Raw genomic sequence first — 24,387 nt, forward strand, 5'->3', positions numbered from 1 at the left:
AGCAAGTAGCGTGAAAACCAGCATCCCCGGGAACATTGGCAAACTCTATCTCTAAACAATGTTTGTATGCATCTGCAATCATACGATTCTCTCCTGGCAACTTAAGCCACCGCTCGACAGAGTTTCTATCTATCCCACCGTGTCTGTGTAAAATCTTGTACACTTTCTTTCTGAACGGACGTGAGATGCATATAACATTGTTTCGAAACCTTTTTGCGAACTTTAGAAGGTGTTTTTTCTCCATTTTCGTCATCTTCTGTACTCGTCGATGAGTGCTGCCTTTCAGTTGCTTCCATTACTACTGTTTACACAAATCTCTTGTTGTCTGTAACTTGACAACAAGGAGAGCTGCTATTGGTCTAGCGCAAGATACGTGACCGAACTCGCACCAATTGCGTCAGATAAAAACTCTGCGGTGACCAAATATCCGTTCGCAGGGAAAGATCTAGTCCCGACTTTACGAAAATAATTGCGCAAAATGTGCTATTTTGTCAATGGAGAACTTTTTGTTCCTAAATCTACACCAATCGAACTTTCACCCAAAGTGAAAATTGTGTAATTCGCCGAGGTGGGAACGAGAATCGTTTTCTAGCCACTTCTCAGCTTTCACCATACGGTCTAATATGAACAGCAGTATTATAGGCCTACAGCAGTATTGTACAGCCAGCAATATTATACATGACTATTCTATGCAAGTAGGCTATGTCTAAGCTATTTTACAATATTATACATGAACTATGTGAAATTATGCATAAGACTACATAAGACACTACATGTGGGTATGCAGGGCTGTACGCTAAGCTTTTTCACTAGGGGCACACTTGCCGCTAAATGAGAAATTTAGGGGCAAAGAATATTTTTTAGGGGCACATTTTTTAATAACTATTTTACCATTATAGTAGGGCTGGGCGATATGGCCTCTAAATGATATCGCAATATTTTTTGGCCATATCACGATACACGATATATATCGCGATATTTTGACATTTCCTCTAAAGCACTTAAAAATGCTTGATTTAACCCTTTGATGCATAGTCATGCCAATATGATGATTATAATAAGTCCCTGCTGCAACATATGTTTGCATTATTAAACCATGAATATGCTTTAAAAAAGTATTTAATGAAAACGTACTAAGAGTAGTCTACTGCCACACTAATAAAAATTGTTATTTACAAGACCATTTATATAAAAACTCTTGGGTGCCTTTTTTTGCACAGTACTGTGTTTTCTATCCACTTTAGCCAAACACACACACACGCATATATGTATATATATATATATACACACACTACTGTGAGAAAATAATAATCACACACAAAGGGATAATGGCTTATAGCAGACTTAATGATTTTAGAATATTTCAGATAATGAAATTAAATGTTTATCATCAACTATCCAGTTAGTATTTATACTGTCTGTAACGTTTGGCTACTTTAAATCATTGAATGTAGAGAGAGAGCGAGAGAGAGAGAGATGGGGCGAGAACGAACGAGAGCTGGGTTTTGTTCTAGGTTCACGTTTTGATCGTCTAAGCTGCCGTAGGTGATGATGTCACACTTGAATGTAAACAGGAAGAGTTTAACACACGGAGATGGAAACTGGATGATATACAGAAACGAATAACTAATAAATATGAAGTTATGTTTAAACTTTTGTTGTCAAGCGTTGTCAATATAACCCACCCCCTTTCCTCACGAATGGAACTAGTGTTGTGGAGTCCGCTTTGACCGTTTTCCAGGGTTAGCAGCTAACGCTAGTTAGCTTAGCATAGTCCTAATGGATACCTTGGTTAGCAGCTAACGTTAGCCCATTGCTCGTGTCAATTAAATTGCATGTTATTAAAGGTCCGCGCTGGTCTGTCTAATGAATTACAACCGCAACATTATGTTGCACTGTACAGCCCTGGTTGTAGGTTAATGTTTTACTATTTTTTTTATCCAATTTGTATGGATTAATTTAAGAGTGAAATGCGAATGAAGGGTTGAAATCACTACTCGCAAGCTTGCCCCCAAATATTATTTTCCACTCGCACGGGCCAAATTAAGGGGCAATTTGCGATCATCTCGTCGCAGTGTACAGCCCTGGTATGTCAGGTGGTCTTGTGGTCAATGTTATGTCTGTGGAATCATATATTTATTTAAATTTGTTTGGACTTTATGGTGTTCTTGTTTTGTTCTTGACTTATTGTGATGTTTCTTCTTGACTTGTTTAAAGAAGATGTGTCCGGCCCATGGGGACATTAACGTGTGTTGTCGGGCCTTACAAATAAATTTGATTTTGATTTGATTATCAATAAGGTAGGATATCTGGAACACACAAACACACTATTTTCACATGCCATGAAACTCGGGGACCTGGCTGAATTTAAGACTGCACAAATCATGTTTAAAGCACGAAACAATTCACTCCCGGGTAACATCCAAAAATTCTGTTATAGAGAGGGGGGTTACAATTTAGAGGAGTCTAACTTCAAGAAACGGGCTGTTCATTCAACAATGTATGTATATTTCAGTTTGTGGAGTGAATATGAGTTGCATAAGATAATAGAGTGTGAAGGAATACATATGTTTACACTTCATCCTACTCCTGCTTGTTTGTTTTTTAATCTGTTTATTACTTGTTTTTTATTATTATTTATTTTCAATTTATGTTCGAAATAAATAAACTCATTCATTCAAGATATCTGGCCTCGCGCGGATCTCACAGCTGTGCCCGCACAGTGCAATACTCCAATTCAGCCATTGGGTGGGTGGCGCTGCTGAGCGGTCCTCAGAGCCGGTCCTGAGGGCGTGTATGCCTTCTACAACAGAACTGTGTTTTCGCGTTCGAGTTTTGCGCTCTGATTGGCCAGGTCATGTGACATGTGCGCCAATCGTGGGACAGCAAGTTCTGCGCCTATTTCCGGGTCTAACAGCCTGCAAACTACCTGGCGTTCTATCGCCATGCTCTAAGACAAACTCTAACCTTAAGCAACTTCGAAAGAGTGCCTAAGCTTAACCGTCGAAATCAGGGCAGGCGTTCTATCGCCATGCTCTAAGACAAACTCTAACCTTAACCAACTTCGAAAGAGCGCCTAAGCTTAACCAGTGTAGAAACTTGCGGTCCCACGATTGGGCGTACATGTCGCATGACCAGAAATGACCTGGCCAATCAGAGACGCGGAAACGCAGTTCTGTTGTAGAAGGCATTCAGGCGGTCCTGAGGACCTGAGAGCGCCGCTCTGCAGCTGCATGCTTCTCGCAAGAGTAGACTATTGCAGCCGGGGTAGGAGTCAGAAAGTCGAACACTTCAGAGTTGACGAAAGCCTGCTCGCCTAGTCTCTCATGGCAGATATCGCGTTCACGTCCCCGTCCCCCCCCCACACACACACTGCTGAATAATTCTGTTTTACATCAATATATATACTGTATATTGAGGCAAAACAGAATTATATATATTGAGGCAAAACGGAATTATTCAGCAGATGCTTTATCATGTAAGATGTGTGCAACGAGATGTAGCCTATATATTATCATTTCAGCTAATTATAATTTCAAGAGCGCACTGATAATGTTTGGCCAGCTAATTATCCTTTGGATTTTATGTGGGGGGTATAATGAGAACAGGTAGAAATACTCGTATTTATTATCATTATAATTATTTAATTCCGATGATAGAAACAGTCCGTCTGTAGAATCGACTTGAAGCAATCACCAACTATTTGTTCAGGGGGGTTGATATTGTTGTTTTGATATAAATATAGCAGCTACAAATTTGACAGTGGCTAAGGAGGTAGAGCAGTCGTCTGGTAATCGGAAGATTTCTGGTTTGATTCCAGCTCCTCCCATAAGTGTCCTTGAGCAAGCCATTTAACCCCTAACTGCTCTAACTTGGCCTCTGTTGGTGTGTGAGTGAATGGGGGAATGTAAGACATTAGTTGTAAAGTGCTTTGGATAAAGGTGCTATATTAATGCAGATATATAAAAACAAGTTTGAGGGTTTTTCTAGCTTAAAGATATAGTACAATGGTGTTTCAGTCATAAATAGCTTATTGTGAAATATTATGTCATGAGTAATAAAGTGTTTCAGGTCACCCTCTCTGAACACAGCCAACTCTCAGTAGGCTGAGGGGGCGTGGCTTAGCGCACCCTCTCTGAACACAGCCAACTCTCAGTAGGCTGAGGGGGCGTGGCTTAGCGCACCCTCTCTGAACACAGCCAACTCTCAGTAGGCTGAGGGGGCGTGGCTTAGCGCACCCACTCTGAACACAGCCAACTCTCAGTAGGCTGAGGGGGCGTGGCTTAGCGCACCCTCTCTGAACACAGCCAACTCTCAGTAGGCTGAGGGGGCGTGGCTTAGCGCACCCTCTCTGAACACAGCCAACTCTCAGTAGGCTGAGGGGGCGTGGCTTAGCGCACCCTCTCTGAACACAGCCAACTCTCAGTAGGCTGAGGGGGCGTGGCTTAGCGCACCCTCTCTGAACACAGCCAACTCTCAGTATGTTGAGGGAGGCGTGGCTTAGCGCACCCTCTCTGAACACAGCCAACTCTCAGTATGTTGAGGGGGCGTGGCTTAGCGCTCCCTCTCTGAACACAGCCAACTATCAGTAGGCTGAGGGGGCGTGGCTTAGCGCACCCTCTCTGAACACAGCCAACTCTCAGTAGGCTGAGGGGGCGTGGCTTAGCGCACCCTCTCTGAACACAGCCAACTCTCAGTAGGCTGAGGGGGCGTGGCTTAGCGCACCCTCTCTGAACACAGCCAACTCTCAGTAGGCTGAGGGGGCGTGGCTTAGTGCTCCCTCTCTGAGCACAGCCAACTCTCTCAGTATGTTGAGGGAGGCGTGGTCATCTGTTCACTAGACACTATACAATGTAAAATGGTTCCTTAGGAGTTCCTCTAAGATGGTAAATAAATGGTAAATGGCTGCATTTATATAACAGCTTTTATCCAAAGCGCTTTACAATTTCACACATTCATTCACACACCGAAGGCAGAGGCGACCATGCAAGGTGCCAACCTGCACATCGGGAGCAATTAGGGGTTAAGTGTCTTGCTCAAGGACACTTCGACATGGTGCCCGGGAGGAGCGGGAATCGAACCGGGAACCTCTTGATTGATTACCAGACGACTGCTCTACCTCCTGAGCCACTGTCTCCCCCATAAGATCCCCTGGGTTCCCTCAAGAACCAATGGGTGCATGAACGCCCCAAATGGTACCGTGTCCTCTCAGCGAGATGTGACTGATGGGCCAATCGGAGTAACCCGTGTGTATTATGCAATATTTCAGAGGAAGCAGATTGGATATCTGAAATGGCTTGATTTTGTTGATATCCAGGGGGATATATATCAAAGGGCTTTAGTCATAATTTTCACAACAACAGTTCTAACATTTTAAGTAATTACCGTAAATCCTCTAATAGTGACCTGTATTCAATAAAAAACCGACTCTCTATTAACCCATTCTCTGCCACCACTTTGATCATCCTAAACCATTCTCTGCCAGCGATATTTGTCTATGGAGATGTTCACCTTCTTTGCAGGGCTATAACTTTTTAAATTGTATTGCTAAATTGACATTACTATGGCCCATTCAACATCAATTATCTATCGTTTTACTTTTTCATTCACACATTCATACGAAAATACCGTCTCGAGTATAAATATGTTTTTATCGTTTTCTGCAGTATTTCATAGAACGTGAGATATAGGCATAAATGCATATATTAGATTATCAAATGCAGTTTGATACCGATCCATGCTATATTAAAAATGTAAACTGTACATGGTCCTAAACGTTATGACTGATCATCTGCGGGTGAACGGAGGGGGGGGGGTATAAAGAAAAACGCTGAAACTCACGTCAGTCTCCTCATAGCGTTGGGCGATGAGAGTGGAACAAACTGATCCCAGTTATGTGGTGGGGATCGAGGCGATCCAGTTCCGGTTTGTATAATACTAATATACGTCCAAATCATGTTGTTTATTGAGTTATAGCAACGATCCATGTCCACGGTGTGTGGATTGAGTCCCGGGACGATAAACGAGTGGCCGGACGGAATTAGGGGACGGACTGAGCTGAAACGGGCATTTCCGGTTTGGCAACTCGCGGATCGGCCACCAGGTGGCGGTATTGAAGCGTTGCAGAGTTGTGATGGCTCCCGCAGCATATGACAAGGCTCCGTGGGTGAAATATGAACTTGAAACACGCTGTACAGCGATATTGGCAGACAACGCATGGCGGGCAATAGCGCTGAACAGTGATTTTGGCGGGTAATGGGTTAATGACCGGGTGCGCTGTTGAAATAAGCAATTATAAGCCGACCTCCTAATACAAACCGGGTTACTAATATACGCGTGAGCGAACCTCCCCTTACTTCCGTATATGGAACACTGGTCGCATGCAGCACGTAACACAACAACAACAGAGCAAGCATGGCTACCGGTACTAAGCAGAGACGAAAGTTTGACGTTACGTTTTTAATAAAAAAAAAAAAATGTGTATCTCTCTTTCTCCGATTTTTCTCTGTTTTTCTCCCCGTCCCAATTTAGTCGTTGTGCCAATTCCCCCCCTCCCCCACCTGGTTGTTGTGCGCATGTTCTCCTATTTTTTCGCCATGGCATTCATAATTCATCCAGCCTCCCTCCGGAGCCTGTTCTGATATTGCAACGCCTCAATACCGCCGCCTGGTGGATGGTCGGGTGAGTTACACTCACGGCAAACTGGAAGTGGCGATCGGTGCATCGAGGAAATTCCTCCGCCAGAGATATATTGTGGCGTGGATCAATATACACACTCAAGTGCATTTGGATCGCTTTCGAAACGCAATAATCGATATGATTTTGGCGTTTATTGCATCATACAAACCGGAAATGGATCTAGCAGATCGACGTCAAATAATTGGGATATTTTTCCTCCAGTCTCATCGGCAAACGGTAAGATGAAACTAACGTTACTTTCAGTTTGATTGTCCATTTCTTTGTTTGCAATCAGTCTGATCAATACATCAACCCATACTAAATAAAGCCGTTACTGACTATCAAGGAATTATAAACGCCCCCCCCCCCCCCTTTCCTTCACGCATGATGAAGCATAATGTATACAGATCATATACATTTGAATTTTTTTATATAGCGTGTATAGGAAATAAACGCCATATCGATAATCTATCATATGCTTCAGGGCCTATAACTAGCGTTTTTGGAATTACAGCAGAAAAGCTTATAAACATACTTATATTCTCGACGGTATTAACACAACAATGTATGAATGAAAAAATATAACGTCCCCACATCCGGAACGATCGATACCCGATGTTGAATGGGCCATAGTAATGCAGATATAGATATAATATTTAAAAAGTTATAGCCCTGCAAAGAAGGTAAACATCTCCATAGGATTACAGCGGTGGCAGAGAGGGCATAATGATGGGCAGAATGCATGGCGCCCAATGTGTTAAGCCCGGAGCCCATTTTCTGAAAATCAGCCTAAAATATTTACCTAAGTAAATGGAATATTGCGCCACTTCTACAAGGTCCATTTGCATATTCTTGGTATAGGGACATCTATGGACCTCAGTGAATGTATTCCCAGTGTCAGAAATATTGTCTATTACTAGGCTTGCTTAAATTGTGATGAAACAAAGGAGAATATGAATTATGATTTTTCTTGATCTCGTTCAGTACCTTCTTGAGATCATGTGTACAAAAAATCTAAGGAAATGAATAAAGGCAAGATGATTAAACAGAAGGTTCTGTAGATACAGTACTGAATTCTACCATCCGGACCAATGCAATTTGAAATATTATTATAGAATAGCAGGCGTATAAATTACCGTATTATAGCCAATTCGCACATTTATATATATACATATATTATCTTTCAAATAAAAAGAACGTTTTCATTGAGTGCAAACTGCACAACCCTACACATTTATATTCCTTAACTCTGGCCTTTGATCAGAGTTAGCCTGCCACCTGTCAACTATGTTTGCTGTTACTCTGGACTTTTTGTATCTATTTTATTACTTCTAGTCTCTTTTTATATTGCACCTTGCTCTTGTTTCTTAGTGTACTATACTTTTATTTGTTACTGTACTGTACGTGTTTTATTGTGTTCTACCTGTAAAGCACTGTAAGTGGCTTTTGGTCATTGTAAACATGCTATATAAATAAAGCTGACTTGACTTGACACACGTGGTGTTCTGCCACTGGAGCTGAACGTGTGCGAATTGTAGGTGAAAACGCGTATCTGGACAAATGTAAACAAAAGGTTCACTGTACCTTCACTGTCTGCCTCCACCTTGTTTAATTGATATTTTTCAAGATGAACATGATTTATTCCATTAATGTCTTGATTATAATGGATACTTTTTTTGATTTTGAATAGCACTTCATCTTTGATTGATAAATGTGATCTGGCAGAGGTAAATGGCGAATGTTAACCATATATGCTGAAATTGATAGATAAAGTTAACATCTGTTAAATATTTTTACATTTATTGTTTTGGCTTTATTGTTTTAAAATCCAACGGACCTGTGAACATTGGGTGAGTAACAGAAAATGTGACACAAATATCAACATTCACCCCAAAACTGCTTTGTCCAACAGCAACCCAACACCAGCTCTCAGAAATTGGACTCAGAGATTGAAACCCTTAAGAACACATGTCATCCACATATCGTCAGCTACAAAAACTCCTTTCAAGGTTGGCCTTATAACTACCTATTAGCAGCTTGATGACTCTGCTATATAATACAGTGTCACAATATTGTAATATCACGATATATCACCCTTTTTCAACTGCAAATTATGTCCCCAACGGAAAACCTTGTTAACAGCTGTAATAAAGAAATATGTTTTATTCAATAAGATAATTATGTTAAATGTTTTCAGTCTGTTCACCTCATTTCAATATTTTTTATTGCAGTATAATTGGAATGTCGAGCAAAAAAAAGTAATTTTTTATTTAAATATCGATACAGTCTCTGTATCAATATAACTTTAGCATGCAAAATATCTTGCACGCATTTGATATTGGTGTGGGTGGTATGGCCTAAAATTTACATCACGGTATATTTATAAATTTGGATGGTGACGGTATATACCCAGGGGTCGGCAACCTTTTTGACATGAAGTGCCAGTTTGAAATATAGTTGTAACTAGTGTGCCATATCAACAATATACCATGCATCGTAATTTTTCCCCCTCATAATCAGGTATTTTTTATGATAATTATTACATCATTATTGTTATTATTAACAATATTATTATGATGGTTGTATCAACCCTAAATCTGAGTTGGGGGGGGGGGGGGGGGGGGGGATGCAGATCCAAAATGCCACGTGGGCTGGCTCCACCATCGGTGTGTGTACTGTACGTGTGCTGTACTGTACGTGTGCTGTACTGTACGTGTGCTGTACTGTACGTTAAACAAGACGAAAGTCTTTCTCTGGTCTGCATCCCCTTAACAATGGACCTGTCTCAAACCCTGCCCTCTTTTCTTGATCCTCCAATCACAACTGTCGCTTACCTCGGACAAACTTGGTTTGTCCGAGGTAAGCGACAGTTGTGATTGGAGGATCAAGAAAAGAGGGCAGGGTTTGAGACAGGTCCATTGTATGTATTGAGCTGTACTGTACTGTACCCATTCTGCAATCTGTTATACAGTTTTCAATCAATCAATCAATGCTGTGTCGTAGCTCCACCGACAGGCCTAATGGAGAACACCACAATGTGTGAATGAATGGGTGAATGTGAGGTATAACGTGTAAAGAAGTTTCGATTGATCGCAAGACTACACTGTAAAAAAAAAAACAATAAGTTACCAGAACTTAAAAAGATTGAGTTCAGTTACTGTGCATTAAGGTTTTCAGTTTTCAATCCATAAGTTAACAGAAAAATAAGTACACAACCACATTATTTCAACCTAATAAAACTATGTTTATTGTCATTGTTTTAAGAACACAAGTTGACTTGGTAATACTCACATTTTGAGTAAAAAGAAATGGCGTTGCCCTCTCTCTTTTTAACATGTGCAATGTTAAAATGAAATAGAAAAATAAAGAATACAATTAGTTGATTAATCCCACTGGTCCCACTGGTCACAATGGTGACCGTAATAATGTTTTTGTTATAAGGCTCTGAAAATGTTACTGAATGATGTATCAATGTATTTCACTTTAAGCTGCACACCGGAGCATATTTTAATCCAGCTGTTTGCTGTTCTCTGATATTTTCTGACATTTCGTTGATGCGTCGCTCGACACTTCGAGCTGACATGGGGATATCTTTTATCCTTGATTTGATTGTCTCTTTGTTTGGCAAGCCTTCAAACAACATCTGAGCTACAGAGAAAAGCCTCCTTGATATACTCGCCATCAGTGAATGGCTTTCCACATTTCTCAATGCAATGAGCAATGCGATAGCTTGCTTCAGTTGCGTGGTTTTTAGCAGTCGTGAACACTTTGAGGGTGCTGGCTTGCTTTCCATACCTGGCCACGGCACGTTTAATCGATTCTGCCTTATCCGCCTGATCTTTGAAACTTTTTTGATGCTTTGTCTCAAAATGGCGTTTCACACCTGACGTTCGGCAAACTACATTTTCTAAACATAAAGTACACACAGCACGGTCCTTCTGACACACAAACTCGTAGTCGTCTGTCCACGAGGGCTGGAATGCCCGAATTTCCTTTGCTTTAACTTTCTTAGCGGGGGTTGCCATCATGAAAGACGGCACATACAGAATGCAACCGCAGCACTGTGTGATTACCTGGGAACTGCTCGCGGGCGGCCAGCTGACTGCTGACAGCTGAGCACCATGGGAACAGCTGTATAGCTGTCATAGGGGTGTGCAAAACAGTCGACTTACAAAAAATAACCGGTGGGAGGATTTCAACAAGATAAATGCGACAACAGTGCAAAATATTTCACTATAATATTTCAAAGTAAAAAAATAAATAATTTATTATTATTATTTTTTTTTATGCTGCCACCCGTGCCAATGAAAATGCTCCCGCGGGCACGCGGTCCTAGGGTTGCCGACCCCTGGTATATACAGTATCATGGTAGGAGCAGTACAAGACTCTGGGATGGTAGCAATTTATTCCATGTGCGCGCACACACACAAGAGGGAGGGAGAATGGCTTATAGCAGACTTAATAATTAAAGAATATTTCAGCTAATGAAGTGAAATATTTATTATCAACTATCCAATTTGTTTGTTATGAAGTAACATTTGGCTACTTAAAATCATTGAACGTACAGAGAGGGAGATTCAATTAATTATTGTTGGGGCGGCTAGGTGGTGCAGTGGGCAAGTCGCTCGCCACCAACGCTGGAGACGCTGGGTTCGAGCCCAGCTCTCGGCGTTGCTATCAGCTTGGCTGGTCGTTCACACTAACACAATTGGCAGTGTTAGGGGTGGGAAAGCTGATGGGTGGGTCCTGGGAGTTGTGGACAGCGACCCCTACAGTTCGGTCGGGGCGCCTGCACAGCGAGGGTAGGATCTGGAGAAAGGTAGTGTGACCTTCCACATGTTACACTCTCCCGGTGAGAATCTGCTCTGCCAGGCTGGCTGCCACATGTGTCGGAGGAAAGCATGTGACGGTCTCCGGCCTCCCAGACCAACAGTAAGGGGGGGTGCGCAACAACCAGGAAGGGGGTTGGGAATTGGCATAACGACTAACAGTGGGATGGGAGAAAAATCGAAAAAAAAGGAGGGGGGAAAAAGATAGTAAAAAAATAAACGTATTATTGTTTTGGGACTAGTTTAGCAGCTAACGTTAGTTTAGGTCATTGAACATAGACTTTGTAATGTCCTTCCACCACTTTTTTGTGTCATAAGGACACTGGAAAGTGACTCGACTAGCGATGTCTGTGTTGTGGTTTTTCGTTTTAGCACCACCTGTGTATGCGCACATCCGGCAACAACTCTCGCTCCACAGATGAGAGTTTTCTGCTCAATGTCCGACTTTTTAAACCCAAACCATGTCCAGATGATTGACGAAGCACCTTTGTTTAGAAATTATTATTGTTTTCATCGGGAACGAGAGCTCTGCATCACACTCGCTGCGTTTCACCATGCAGCATTTTTTAGTAGCCAATAATAGGCTGACTTCTTGACTAGTTTATTATCTTTTAATGGTGAATGAATGAATGAATGAGAACTTTATTTAACAGATTGCAGAATGGGTACAATACAGTACGGCTCAATACATACAATTGTTAAGGGGATGCAGACCTGAAAAAGACGTTTGTCTTGTTTCCATCAGGGTCCCCCCTGGTAGGGTGCAGTTTGCTAATTTGTGTTACATTTGTAAATGTGAAAAAGTATTTTTACTTTCAAAGAGCCTAAACGTCGCTTCTACCAGTTAATCCGGCCAAACCTCTACCGCGTAACACTGATCTCTACCGGTTTTACCGTTCTACCGCCCACCCCTTATAGCTGTATCAATTTCTATCCCCCACACCTACTATATGAAGTAAATCCATATACATTGAATTGTTGGATTATTGCTTTGACTGTGCTGACTGTCTATGTGTATCCTGATAGATAATAGTCACTACATTGTGATGGACTATTGTCATGGGGGGGATCTGGCTCAAAAGATCAAGAAGCAGAAGGACTCTGGCCAAGAGTTTGGTGAAGATCAGGTATACATAAAAATTTTACATTTTACCTGTGGACAATTGACCTATCTCAAAACCCTGCCCTCTTTTCGTGATCCTCCAATCACAGCTGTTGTGATTGGAGGATAAAGAAAAGAGGGCAGGGTTTGAGGTCAATGGGTCAATTCTCATGCAGATTCATAGACAGGATTTTTCTCTTCACAGATATTAACCTGGATTGTTCAAATCTGCATGGCTCTGAAATACATCCACGAAAATGAGTTACCTTACAAAGACTTAACACCACAGGTACAGATTTACCTTACAGAGTTACAGTGATGTACCTGAACGCGTTCAATGAACGATCGTTCATGAACGCGTTCGTATTTTGGGCGACCGTGAACTAAACTTACTGTATTTCCGCTAAATGAACGTAATTGAGAACACGTTCATTCTCAGCGCTGTATAACGGCGTTCAAAAGTGCGTTCATTCTCAGCACTCTATTATAACGGCGTTCAAAGGTGTGTCCGATTTCATATGCCTTTCAGCCGAAAACCCAGTTAAAACTCCTCACAACAAACAGTGGAACCGCGGAATCGCGAGCATTAGTATCATGGACGAAGCTGAGAGCTGCAGCAGCACTCGCTCAGTCAGACTCTACCTCTACGACGTCGGCGTATGAGCATTTAAAAGAGTTTAACGTTAAAGTCAGTACTGACTCAGATGGAAAAAATCTAACGTTTGTCTGTAAAAAGTCCTGTTTTTGTTTTCATAATAAAGACAATTCAAGCAAAGTTTTTCCTCATGTTTTTGAAAATATACTGTAGAGATGAAAGCTGCAGCTGCTACTAGTGTGGACTGAATGGGCGGCAGCAAAGCGTTATGGAAATGCCAGTATTCCGATTGCTGTCTGTGGTTCAATCATTTTTACAAATAATAGCTCCCAGCAACGTATTGAAAAAAAGAAACTATAAATTAGTTCATTTTTGAAACCATGAACTTTAGTTCAAAATTTTGAATTATGAACTGAACTAGTTCATTTAAAAAATTGTGAACTGAACTAGTTCATGTAGAAAGTGAACTTTCCCAACACTGCAGAGTTACCTTACAAAGACCTAACACCACAGGTACAGATTTACCTCACAAAGTCAAGACCTTACAGATTTACCTTACAAAGACCTAACACCACAGGTACAGATTTACCTCACAAAGTCAAGACCTTACAGATTTACCTCACAAAGACCTAACACCACAGGTACAGATTTACCTTACAAAGACCTAACACCACAGGTACAGATTTACCTTACAAAGACCTAACACCACAGGTACAGATTTACCTTACAAAGACCTAACACCACAGGTACAGATTTACCTCACAAAGACCTAACACCACAGGTACAGATTTACCTTACAAAGACCTAACACCACAGGTACAGATTTACCTCACAAAGTCAAGACCTTACAGATTTACCTCACAAAGACCTAACACCACAGGTACAGATTTACCTTACAAAGACCTAACACCACAGGTACAGATTTACCTTACAAAGACCTAACACCACAGGTACAGATTTACCTCACAAAGACCTAACACCACAGGTACAGATTTACCTCACAAAGACCTAACACCACAGGTACAGATTTACCTCACAAAGACCTAACACCACAGGTACAGATTTACCTTACAAAGACCTAACACCACAGGTACAGATTTACCTCACAAAGACCTAACACCACAGGTACAGATTTACCTTACAAAGACCTAACACCACAGTACAACACACACATTCATATTGTGCAGCAATATTTGACTGTTGCCTTGATGATGTACAATGCAATATATTAATGCAATGTGCAATCAATTTGGAATATTTGTTATAACTACTTTATTGTGGATGTTTTGATTAATTAATGTTATCTGCTCTAATGTTTGAATAGACATTCTTTAACAACTTTTCTCAATCTCTTTAGACAATATTCCTCACACAATTTGGGACAGCTTGTCTAGATCGATTTGGGAAACTCAGGAAAAGGTACTGTAAACTGACATGTTATATATATTATAAATATATTATTGTACAATATAATTAAAGGAACACACCAACATTATGGGAAATGTACTTGCCATCTTCTCCAGAGTCAGACAAGAAGAAGGATACCAAAGACACTCTGTGCGTATCTGCCTGCAAGCTAGCTTAGTTTAGCACAAATTAATGGATACGGGACCAGCTAGCCTAGCTTAAAACTATGGATACGGACCAGCTAGCCTAGCTTAAAACTATGGATACGGACCAGCTAGCCTAGCTTAAAACTATGGATACGGACCAGCTAGCCTAGCTTAAAACTCCAGTGAGGGGTGTTTTTGGCCAACAGCTAGGCTAGCTGATCCGTATCCGCTTCCATTAACTTGTGCTGTGCTAGGCTAGCTTGCAGCCACATAGCTTTCTACTAAACGCAGAGAGAAAATTGGTATCTATCTTCTTGTCTGACTCTGGAGAAGACGGTAAGTGCATTTCCCATAATGTTGGCATGCTCCTTTAATTAATGAATGAATTAATTAATACTACTTATTGACTAAAGTGATGCTCTTCAATACTCCATGTTCCTTCTTTTGACAGTATATCCACCAAATCTAGTCTCCATTATGCAGCCCCAGAGCTTTTGAAGAATGGAGTGCATGACAATAAAGGGTACAGAAATTATTAATTTTCTTTATATTTCTGATTTATTATTGATTGATTGATGTTTAGTAATTAGTTTGTTTATAAATGCCCTACCTTTCTGGTAATAAGATTATTTGGGACAAACACGTTTCCTATATTCTGTCATCAACCTATGACTTTAACATGATTGATCGAGACAACTGTTAAGGCTCTATTAGGGTGAAATATTGTCTTGATAGTAGGGATTATTATGCATGAACAGAGTGGCATTTTACAATCGAGAGAATGGAAGAAGGAAGAAGACAATGGTGCCAATGATACGTTATTTTAATTTTGCAGTGATGTTTGGGCTATGGGCTGTGTGCTGTATGAGCTTTGTACACTGAGGATAGCGGTAAGCATGACCTCGCCGTTTTGCCTTCTATTCTATTGACCATGTTCACACAGGGGGTGATTCCCCTTTGGCTGTCTGGTAGATGTTTGAGGTTCGAGTCCAGGTGGGTAAGTCTGGACAGCCGGTATGCACACAGCACACGCATCCACACGCACACACTCACTTTAAACAAACAACACACTGCAGCACCCACTCTCCACACTTTAGAACACCTAAACACACTTTATATTTATTGGTAAAGGATTTGCACTACAACCCGCACACCTTACTGTAAATTGTACCTAAATTGTACCTCATCCCATTTCTGCTTTGCACTATATAGTATTGTATATTAGTACATTGCATAGTATATTGTATATTGTATGGTAACTCAGTTACTTCTATTCTGCATCGAACATTGTACATATGTCTATACTGAACACTGTGACTTCTATTTTTACTATTTTTACATGCTATACTATTTTATTTTATTTCATACTTATCTTGTCTAGCACAGTCTCTGGAGCGTAACAGTAAGAAGCATTTTGTATAAAAGTATTCTGTACTTCTGTATGACAACTATTAAAGAAACTTGAAACTTGAACTTGAAACTCTAAACCTTGTCGGAAGTGTCCTTGAGCAAGACATGGAGACCCTACCAGGCACAGGGGACATGGAGACCCTACCAGGCACAGGGTATGTGGGGTTCTGGCACCCCTGGTCCTGGTAGGCTGTTCGCTGTTAGTCAATCAACTGATTTCATTCATTTATTTAACACATCTAAAACAACAACAGATTTGGCCAAAATGCAGATGTGGCCGCAACCATTAAATTAATAGTCTGCTCTGTTGGGGTGGAGTGGGAGAGTCTGGATGAGACGGGGCCGACAGTGGCTCAGGAGGTAGAGCGGTCGTCTGTTAATTGGAAGGTTCCTGGTTTGTTGCCCGCTCCTCCCGGGCAGTGTGTCGAAGTGTCCTTGAGCAAGACACTTAACCCCTAATTGCTCCCGATGAGCAGGTTTGCTCCTTGCATAGTTTGCGTCAGTGTGTGAATGTATGAGTGAATGGGTGGAACAACATTGTAAAGAGCTTTGGATAAAAGTTCTATATAAATGCACCATTTACCATTTAGACAGGCTTTGGGGAGAAGGCGACAGCTGGTCTTGTTGGAGTCCAGACCATGATAGAGGATGTGATGGATGTGCTTTCATTTATTTAATTTTTAATTTTTTTATTATCTTTCTTCCCCTCTTTTTCCCGATTTTTTTTTCTCCCATCCCACCCTTCCTGGTTGTTGCATACTTTCCCCTACTGTTGGTCCGGGAGACCGGAGACTGTCACATGCTTTCCTCCAACGCATGTGCAGCCTGCCGGCAGGCCAACCTGGCCACGCAGGTTCTCACCGGGGAGAGTGTAGCGTGTGGGAGGCCACACTATCTCTCCTTAGTTCCAACCCTTGCTGAGCAGGCGCCCCGACCGAACTGTAGGGGTCGCTGTCCACAACGCCCAGGACCCACCCTTCAGCTTTCCCACCCTCTGATACAGCCAATTGTATCAGTGTGAGAGGCCAGCCAAGCTGATAGCAACGCCGGGAGCTGGATTCGAACAGGCGAATCCAGTGTCTCCCAGTGTTTGTGACTAACGTAATCTCCGTGCGCCACCTGCCCCCCGTGCTTTCATTTATAGATGGATTGTATTGTTTATAAAACCTGCCTTACTGTACATCCTCTTCTGAGCTTCTTGTTTCAAGCCTGATGTGTTCTATTTGAGGGTGTTTGCCATGCAGGCCTCCATGAATTAAAATTGATATTATTATTCATGATATATATATATAAAAAAAAATAATGCAGTGCATCACTGGTATACAGAGAGTAATTTCTTAATAATGTTTCTAAACAGTTCACAGCAGATGACACTCCCAGGCTGAAACGTAAAATACTGGATGGTCCGTATCCATCTCTCCCAGAACATTTCTCAGAGGAGCTCTGTGACCTGCTGGAGGACATCTTCAAATCAGACCCTCACTGCAGACCAACGGCCAGAGAGATCCTGGGGAGACCCTTCATGATCAGCTTTCTCTCCAGAAAGGTAGGTCTGTCTGCCGTCTGCCTGTCCATTTTCATCCATCCATCTGTCTAACCGTCCATCCATCCATCTGTCTATTCATTGTTTTTTTCCCCCACTGAATGAAGCCATAGGTTGACACTCTAATAATTCCTCTTGTCTGAATCCATGATGATAAAATTAAAATTAAAGTAAACTACACTTTTACATTTAGTCATTTAACTGACGCTTTTACCCAAAGCGAGTTACACATTCTGTACAACAGGAAGTCAGCAGGAAGGGTACAACTCTTAACATTGTTCATCAAACAGTGTTGAACTTGGGTGCTACAGACTTGAGTGCATAGTAGTATAGACATAATACTGTAGCATAGAAGGTAGTAATATATGCAAGGTAGATTCCTTAGAAGGTTAGTCTGTCTGTGACAAACAATGGGTTTATCCCCAAATGGCCCGAATGATCAATCCACTTTTTGACCACGCCCCTAATCGTAGCCGTTGAGGAGTAGTTAATGTTTTCCGTTTTATGAGAATAGTGCCATCATGAGGCCAGATGACTCAGAACTTCACAGGCCTCCGTTATTATAAGGCAAACATTTTTTTTTCAGAAATTTTATTTGGACCTGGCGATCATATGGTTTGGTTTGATCAAGTGTTTTTCCAATAATTCAAGATGGCGGATATTCCTATATGGTGGACTTCATAGGTCCTTATGGCAGAGTTGTTGTGCATGAGAAACACATCTCTGGAGACCAGTTCCATGACCGTATAACTAACTAATCAGGATATAACCTAATGTGAAAATTGAAGGTTTGGCCTGATGGTGGTGTTAGAGGAAAGGTCACAGGTCGCCAACATCAATAGGCTACTTCCCCTAGGGCATAGGTGTCAAACTCATGGCCCGCGGGCCAAATGCGGCCCGCCACGTCATTTGATGTGGCCCCCCAAGAGCTCTGGTAAAAATAATTTTTTTTTTTTTTTTTTACGTTAATCTTGGGTTAAAAAATAGCTGCGTTAAAATAATTGTGGGGTAATGCGTTAATAAAGCTTTGACAGCCTTAGTTATTACACATTCTTACACATACATGTGTGTTGAACATCTGAGGTATTGATGAAGTAACAAAGGAAAAAAGCCAAAAGCACTTACAAAATACAAAAGATCCAGGCGGAATAGGTAACAAAGGGTTGAAGAAATATTGTCTGAACTCTCGGATGCAAGCTGGCTGTGTGACATAACCGAGCATCTCACTCAATTGAATAAGAAGCTGTAGGGACGCAAACAAGTCACACCCAAAACTTGACCAATATAGTTGTGAACTGAGACAACCCTTATTTTGTTATTTTTGAGTACAGTTACAGTTGTGTGTTCATGCAGACACATAATAGCAATTTCATTACGAATTGAAAATGGGGGACCCTGATGTAAACAAGTCGAAAGTCTTTCTCTGGTCTGCATCCCCTTAACAATTGTGTGTATTGAGCTGTACTGTACTGTACCCATTCTGCAATCTGTTAATTAAAGTTAATTAAACTATCTTCCATTAGTTGGATGTATGGCCTCTGCAAGGTTGTGTGCAGCCATTTGTTTTTGTAACATCTGCTACATCTGTCCCACGCGTTATTTGCAGCTCACAGTTGTTAGTTCTGCCCCTCTTGACTGTGACAAAAAGGTTTTGAACAAACTTAATGTCATAGCTTGTATTTGATGATATTCTTCTTTGTTATTTACTTGAATGGTTTGATCATTGATTGATGGAGTAATATGGGGTTCTGATAAACTAAAATTATTTGTTAAAATAACATAAGCTAACATAGATTTTTACATCTATGCAAATGCATATGCAATATGTATAACTTGAATAAGTAATAAATACAGAAACAACATGTTTAACAATATGTAAATGAGTAGCTACATTTATTTTACATTACATTAACATTTATACAGTCTTTGGCCCTTTGAGGGCAACCATAATGCTGATGTGGCCCTCTGTGAAAATGAGTTTGACCCCTGCCCTAGGGGTTATGAATGTGCACAGTAAATTAGAAAATATTTGAACTGAAGGTATGCAAGATACACTCATTCTAAAATTGAAAGTTTGGCCTCATGGTGGTGGTAGAGAAAAGGTCATGGAGTAACCAAAATCAATCGAGTTCATCGTATAGGTGTTCTGAATGTGCACCGCAAATGAGAAAGTATTTGAATGAAAGCTATTTGAGTTGTCACATTCACAAGTAGGATATAAATGTGTCCTGATGGTGGCGCTGGAGGACGCGTCAGGGGTCACCAAAATCAATAGGCTTCTTTCTCTAGGGGTCATGACTGTGCACAGCAAATTAGAAAAGATTCAAACCAAAAGTATTCGAGAGACACTAATTAGAAAATCTAAAGTTTTGCCTGATGGTGGCGCTAGAGGGAAGGTCATGGGGTCACCGAAATCAATATTTGAAAGGATTCGAATTAAAGATATTCAAGCTATTGCATTCACGCAGAGTCCAACTGCCCCCAAAACCACCCGTCCCACCTGGATCCTGAAGAGCCACTTGGGATGCATCGGTTACAATAACCCTGTGGTTCCCTCATAGTGGTCTATGGTTGTTCCCTCATAGTGGTCTATGGTTGTTCCCTCATAGTGGTCTATGGTTGTTCCCTCATAGTGGTCTATGGTTGTTCCCTCATAGTGGTCTATGGTTGTTCCCTCATAGTGGTCTATGGTTGTTCCCTCATATAGTTCTATGGTTGTTAAGATAAGATAAGATAAGATATTCCTTTATTGATCCCCTTGGGGAAATTCAGGCATCATAGCAGCATGGGGGGAGGGGGTGGGGGTACAGGTAGTAAAAACAACACAGGCAGTGTAAACAATTTGGTCAATATAATTTACTATCTGACTAGCTGGAGAAATATTCACATTATTCAGTGTCACATAAGGTGCAGTATGCATAAGGTAGTTATAATTTACTATCTACTGAGTATACATTATTCACAGTATCACGGTATCTACTGAAATATACATTCACAGTATCACAGTATCCACATAAGGTGCAGTAAGCCTAAGGTAGTGTAGGTTGTCCTCCTTGGGTTCCTATAAGTCCCAGGTCAATGTCTGGTAGCAGTCGCTGTCGCTGCCCCCTGTTGTGGAGCCTGGAGGCTGCTAGTCGCTGCCCACTGTTGTGGAGCCTGATGGCCGCTGGTATGAAGGACTGTCCGAGGCGGTTAGTTGAGTGTCGGGGGGGAATGAGTCTGTGGCTGAACGAGCTTCTCATCTTGACTAGCTCGTCGTAGAGGGGGTGGTAGGGGTTCTCCAAGTTATATGGTTGTTCCTAATAGTCTAATGGACTGCTGGAGACATTGTTCCCTCATATATTATTATAATTTTTTTCTCACCATCGCACATTGTGCTAACCATCAGTGATGTACCTGAACGCATTCAATGAACGATCGTTCGTGAACGCGTTCATATTTTGGGAGAACGTGAACTGAACGGATGTTTCCCCCCCTAAATGAACGTAATTGAGAACGCGTTCATTCTCGGCGCTGTATAACGGCGTTCAAAAGTGCGTTCATTCTCAGCACTATATTATAACGGCGTTCAAAAGTGTGCCAGATTTCATATGCCTTTCAGCAGAAAACCCAGTTAAAACACACCGTAAACAGGCTTTAAAATCGTCATGTTTGTTTATATGTTTGTTTAAAAAATAATAAAAAAAATTAAATGCAAAAAAAAAACAGGCTTTAAAATAATGCTGAAAACCACACAATCTGGCAACCGCTCTGGGCGGAGCTTCGGGCAGTCTGGTAGTAGAGCAGCAGCACTCGCACTTTTTTTTTTTCTTTTTTTTTTTTTTTTTTATTATTGCTAAACAGAAATTATTAAAAGTCAGTACTCAACACACAATGCATAATGAAACTAACAGTCAAGGTGGCTAAAATTACATGCAAGTACAGAAACAAGACAAAAAAAATATCTATAATAATATTTTACCGTATACAGTGTATATCCAATGAAATTACAATTATACAAATGCCTTATACAGGATATACCCCTAATACCTATTTTCTAAAACCCTACACACATATGCTCCAGCTCGAACCCCCCCCTCCCCGACCCCTCCTTGGATAGTACCTCCATTATCCCTCACTCCTAACCAGACACTACCATTATAAGCTAGCTTTTATTCTCTCCACCACTTCTAACCACATTGACATTTTGGATTCGTTGAGACCCAGAATTCCTGCTGTAGATATTTCTTGATAAATCACATCGAGATATGTAAGAGACCAAACTTTCCGGCACATTTTTTCCGGTTGAAACCAGCGTGATGTGATCAGTTTTTTTAGCTACTGTGATACCCGATAAAACCAATCTCTTTAGCTGTGGATTTACTGCAAACTCAAAAACATCATTCAAAAGCAATACAGAGGGGTGTACTGGTATATTCCAAGATACGAGTTTTGATAATTGATGGGTCACATCTTTCCAGAATGCCTTAACTGGTGGGCAGTCCCAATACATGTGCATAAATGTCCCTTCGTCTCCATTTGTACATTGGGAGCATTTTGAGTCTTGTTTCAGGCCCATTCTGTTCAGTCTTATAGGAGTCAAGTATGTCCTGTGAATATAGTTAAGATTGATTTGTTGATGGTCCGGGTTCCTTGATGTAAGACGAACATTTGCCCATGCTTCTTGCCAATCAAAGTCACTTTCCAGGTCTGGTATATCCCTCCTCCAGACAGTGTCTAGTTGGAGGGTTTCATACGAGGACGTTAGTAATTGATAATAAAAACCTGATACAAAACCTCTCAATGTTTCTCTTTCATAGAAGAATTTGTGGTATCTGTGGTGTTCAACTGGTATGTCTAATGGAACACTGTGAGACCTCAAACATAGGCGTAACTGTATGTAAAAAAGCCATGTGGACTCGGTGAGGTTAAACTTTGTGCATATTTCTCCATAACTACAAAAGCCCTGGTTATTAAAAATATCCCCTAATGAGTGTATGCCTTGCTCTTCCCATATAGGGAATCTTATAGGACGTTTTTCCATTAAGAGTGCATTGTTATTGAATATGGGAGTGTGATTATGCCATTTTTGAGGGTTAGGATATTTTTTGTGTGTTTCCCGCCATGTTCGGATTGCATGGGTAATTATGGGGCCAAATTTCCGCTCACGGTGCTTGATTGGAAGTTTAGTGTGTGCTATGTCCTTCAGTCTCTGTGGGGCTACTATGTTTTCTTCCAATTCTCTCCAGGATACCAAAGCGTGGGGATCAAACCATATTGTCAATGGTCTTAATGTATAAGCCTTAAAATAGGAAATCTGGAACTGCCATGCCACCGTCTGCTTTATTTCTCTGTGCGGTGGATCTTTTTATGCGAGGTGGTTTGTTATTCCAAATAAATTTGTATGTGGAGGAGTGTAATCTTTTCCAGTAGCCCTCTGGAGGGGGCAACGGTAGCATTGAGCTGATGAAGTTGATTCTTGGTAGTACATCCATCTTAACTATTGATACCCTTGCCTGTACTGAGTTTTTAAGTTTTGCCCACCTGTCCAGGTCGTCTTTGATTTTGTTCTGTATTTTTGTGTAATTGTGCTTCACCGTTTGTCTTATGGTGGGAAATATTTCCACACCCAAGCATCTAAAATGTTTTACCATGGGTATCGCACCTGGGAGGGTTGTGTCTTTTTTTGCATGGGTGTTAAGTGGAAGGAATTTATTTTAAATCCCGATAAATCACCAAAGTTCTCTATCAACTTGAGTAGATGAGGCAATGTGGTGTTGGGGCTTTGCATGAACAATATTACGTCGTCCGCATATAAACTAATTTTATGTTGTGTGCCCTTGATTACGATTGGTTCTATGTATTGGGATTGTCTTATATATTGTGCTAAAGGCTCTAATGATAGATAGAATAGTCCGGGACTAAGAGGGCAACCCTGTCTGGCTGAGCGTGATACCGGAAAGATTTTGGAGATGAATGTACCTGTTGTAATCATGGCCGATGGGTCCTTGTATAAAACTTTAATCATATCAATGAATCCTTTTCCTAACCCCATCCTTTCTAATACTGCCCATAGAAACGACCATTCCAGCCTGTCAAATGCTTTCATAGCATCCAGGGACAGCATCGCCTTAGGTATGGTGTCCTCTTTGTCTGCATCTAGTACGTGCAGTATTCGTCTTATGTTATCATTGATCAGGCGACCTCTTATGAAGCCAGTTTGGTCCGGATGAACTAAAGACGTCATATGCTTTTGTAATCTGATGGCTAATACCTTAGAGTACAGTTTGACATCGGTTCCGAGGAGGCTTAAAGGTCTGTAACTACCGCACTCGGTGGGGTCTTTGTCTTTTTTGAGAAGGACTGAAATGAGTGCAATATTGTCGTGTTTATGGAAGCTCCCCTCCTTGACTGAGTATAAGATCATATTTAGTAATAAGGGTCCAAATATGTCCCAACAAGAAAGGTACATTTCTGATGGGATACCGTCTCTTCCAGGAGCCTTAACATTTTTCATTTCGGATATGGCCTTCTTGAGTTCCTCTAATGTGATCGGTGCTTCTAACTGTTTAGCGTCGTCCTCCGAAAGTTTAGGGAGAATAATTTGATTAAGATATGTGTCCAATTTGTTTTGATCAAAGGTCGTTTCTGATTTATATAAGTCGGAGTAGAATTCTTTGAATGTATCGTTTATTATT

At 41.1% G+C, this 24,387-nt stretch overlaps 1 protein-coding gene across 4 annotated transcripts in view; it reads left to right on the forward strand.

The window, feature by feature from the left end:
* LOC311239652 (uncharacterized protein) overlaps positions 1–24,387 on the forward strand; it is a 56,199-nt gene that overhangs the window by 19,403 nt on the left and 12,409 nt on the right. For 3 of the 4 annotated variants that reach the window (XM_084328037.1, XM_084328035.1, XM_084328036.1), the window contains exons 3-9: positions 8,591–8,687; positions 12,534–12,634; positions 12,815–12,898; positions 14,562–14,623; positions 15,209–15,280; positions 15,593–15,647; positions 17,525–17,713. In XM_084328037.1, coding sequence (XP_084184163.1) covers positions 8,591–8,687; positions 12,534–12,634; positions 12,815–12,898; positions 14,562–14,623; positions 15,209–15,280; positions 15,593–15,647; positions 17,525–17,713 — 660 coding nt within the window. The remainder of the gene's footprint in view (positions 1–8,590; positions 8,688–12,533; positions 12,635–12,814; positions 12,899–14,561; positions 14,624–15,208; positions 15,281–15,592; positions 15,648–17,524; positions 17,714–24,387) is intronic. The other variant, XM_084328038.1, reaches the window with a different exon arrangement.

The sequence above is a fragment of the Notolepis coatsorum genome (genome assembly GCF_963971535.1).
Source record: "Notolepis coatsorum genome assembly, chromosome: 13".
In the NCBI taxonomy this organism is placed as follows: domain Eukaryota; kingdom Metazoa; phylum Chordata; class Actinopteri; order Aulopiformes; family Paralepididae; genus Notolepis; species Notolepis coatsorum.